The sequence below is a fragment of the Euprymna scolopes genome, chromosome 43 (assembly GCF_053919585.1).
Source record: "Euprymna scolopes isolate OS-2025 chromosome 43, ASM5391958v1, whole genome shotgun sequence".
Classification (NCBI taxonomy): domain Eukaryota; kingdom Metazoa; phylum Mollusca; class Cephalopoda; order Sepiida; family Sepiolidae; genus Euprymna; species Euprymna scolopes.
In genome coordinates, this window is record NC_136524.1 from 48539229 (window position 1) to 48542101 (window position 2873).

Here is a 2873-nt window from a genome sequence, read left to right on the forward strand (position 1 = left end):
CACCACATCCAGACCAGAAGACCTCCTGTGAGCGTGCGCCCGTGCAGACTCAAACCTGACCGCCTGAAAGTCGCCAAGCAAGAATTTCAGCACATGTTGGATTTGGGTATTATTCGACCCTCCGACAGTAATTGGTCATCGCCACTCCACATGGTGCCCAAAAAGTCAGCAGGCGACTGGTGCCCTTGCGGGGATTATCGAGCACTGAACAGTCGCATGACTCCAGATAATTACCCCATTCCTCACCTCCAGGATTTTTCAAACTCTCTCCATGGTAAATCGATATTCTCCAACATCGATCTCGTCCGTGCATACAATCAGATTCCTGTGGACCCTGAAGATATCCCCAAAACTGCTATAACTACCCCATTCGGACTCTTCGAATTTCTACGAATGCCCTTTGGACTGAGAAATGCTGGCCAGTCCTTCCAGCGATTTATAGACGCAGTCTTACGTGGATTACCATCCATTTACGCATACATTGATGATCTACTCATAGCGAGTTCATCCGAAAGCGAACACGTGCAGCATCTACAGCAACTGTTCCACAGATTGTCGGAATACGGTGTTATCATCAACCCCAGCAAGTGTGAGTTTGGAGTCTCTTCGCTTTCCTTCCTGGGACATTTAATTGATTCAGAGGGTATCCGCCCTCTCCTGGAAAAAGTTCAATCCATCTCAGGTTGATAAATTTTTACAGGCGTTTCGTTCCTCACTGTGCTGATGTACTCAGGAACAATAAGAAAAAAAATGAGACAATCACTTTGAACGGAACGGAATTACACTCCTTCAACAAAGTAAAAGAAGCGTTAATGACTGCCACTATGTTGGTTTTTCCTCACCCACACGCTCCCCTGTCCCTGTCAGTAGACGCATCTGATGTGGGCATTGGAGGGGTATTACAGCAGTTTGTAGATAACACGTGGCAACCACTATCTTTTTTCTCCAGGCGACTTCAGAATACTGAGACCAAATATAGTACCTTTAGCAGAGAGCTTTTAGCCGCTTATTGTGCAGTCAAGCAATTTCGCTACATACTAGAGGGATCCGACTTCACTCTTTTTACGGACCATAAACCACTATCGCACGCCTTGCTCGCCAAACCCAGCAAGCATTCACCCAGAGAAGCTCGTCATTTAGACTACATTTCTCAATTCACTTCAGACATCAAATACATCAAAGGCACTGAGAACGTTGTCGCCGACACATTATCGCGCATGCACATTGATGCCATTCAGCCTACTGATAGTATCGATCTTAAACAGATCGCCGTCGACCAAAGAAATGATGAGGAGTTGAATAACTTGCTACATTCTGAAAACCTATCGTTCAAACAGGTTCCCATACCCTTTTCTAGCGAAGTGATTTGGTGTGATATCTCAACCGGACATGAGCGCCCTTATGTTCCTCCCAAACATAGGCGAGCTGTTTTCTCTCAGCAGCACAGCGCATCCTGGCATCCGCTCTACACATAAGTTGGTGACGTCTCGTTTTATATGGACAGCCATCAATCGAGATATACGCGAATGGACCAGGAGTTGCATACCTTGCCAAAAGTCTAAAATTCATAAGCACATTAAAAGCCCACTTTCAACCTTCTCAACCCCTGAAGCTCGCTTTCAGCACGTCCATATAGACTTAGTGGGCCCACTCCCACCCTCCAGAGACTGTACACATCTGCTGACTTGCATTGACAGGTTTTCGAGATGGCCTGAAGCCATACCCATTAAAGATACTTCTGCCGAAATTGTGGCCAAAGCCCTTATCACACACTGGATAGCTCGTTACGGGGTGCCTAACACCATTACAACCGACAGGGGTAGACAATTCGACTCTTACCTCTTTTCGGAACTGTCTCACCTACTCGGATCTAAACACATATGCACTACTTCATACCATCTGGCGGCAAACGGCATGATTGAGCGCTTTCATGGGCAATTGAAAGCATCCTTGAAAGCATACTCCGACCCTAACAGATGGATGGAATACCTTCCCTTTGTTCTCCTAGGTATTAGGTCCACCATCAAAACGGACATTGGTCTAACCCCAGCTGAAATGGTCTACGGAGCCTCACTGACCTTGCCTGGGCAGATGGTCACACCTACCATCCCGAACGCATGCCAGACCCGGCGAATTACACCTCCTGTGTAAAGGATTATATGGCAATACCTTTCAACATCGCGCCAAGAGCACAAGATGTACACACGCATGTTCCCAAGGACATGAACTCATGGACCCACGTGTTCGTCCGGAATAGTGGCGTGACTACCCGTCTTCAGTCGCTGTATTCCGGCCCTTACAAAGTACTCAAGAGATACCCAAAATTCTTCATAATCGAGATTAACGGCAGACATGACTCGGTCAGTGTCGATCGCTTAAAGAAAGCGATTTTTGACGATGATGTCACACACATGCAGAAACCAAAGACTACGGTCCATTTTGACGACCCCGACTCATCGAGCATGACCATTTCTACCAGGTCGGGTAGACGCATTCAGCGCCCACACCGATTTGTTGTTTACACTCAGTGACATTCTGTTCTCCTTATCGACATGCTGTCTAGTAGGGGGGGTAATGTAGCGTCTACCCCGGAACTAAAATTTGACAGAGACTTTTGAATTGTCACCGTTTCCAGAGAGCTCTAAAAAAGAGGACAAAAAAAAACCGTGGCGCCAAATTCGAGTGCCCTCTCTTCCTCTTTCGCTCGCTGACCCTTGAGGAGTTAACATGCGCTACTGCTGTGTCTGTCACATGTGCGCGACACGCACTATGCCAGTTCTCATAATGAAACCAAAAAAACATTCTTCTTACCTTTCCACGCCACTTTTCACTCGAACGGCTATCCCAAAGAAAAATATTTAATTTATCTTTTC

At 46.6% G+C, this 2873-nt stretch overlaps 1 protein-coding gene across 1 annotated transcript; it reads left to right on the forward strand.

The window, feature by feature from the left end:
• Window positions 1–2159: 2159 nt before the first annotated feature.
• On the forward strand, window positions 2160–2531 carry LOC145268426 (uncharacterized). The gene has a single exon (XM_080123987.1). The coding sequence runs from the start codon at window positions 2160–2162 to the stop codon at window positions 2529–2531; it is 372 nt and encodes a 123-aa protein (XP_079980113.1).
• Window positions 2532–2873: the final 342 nt, after the last annotated feature.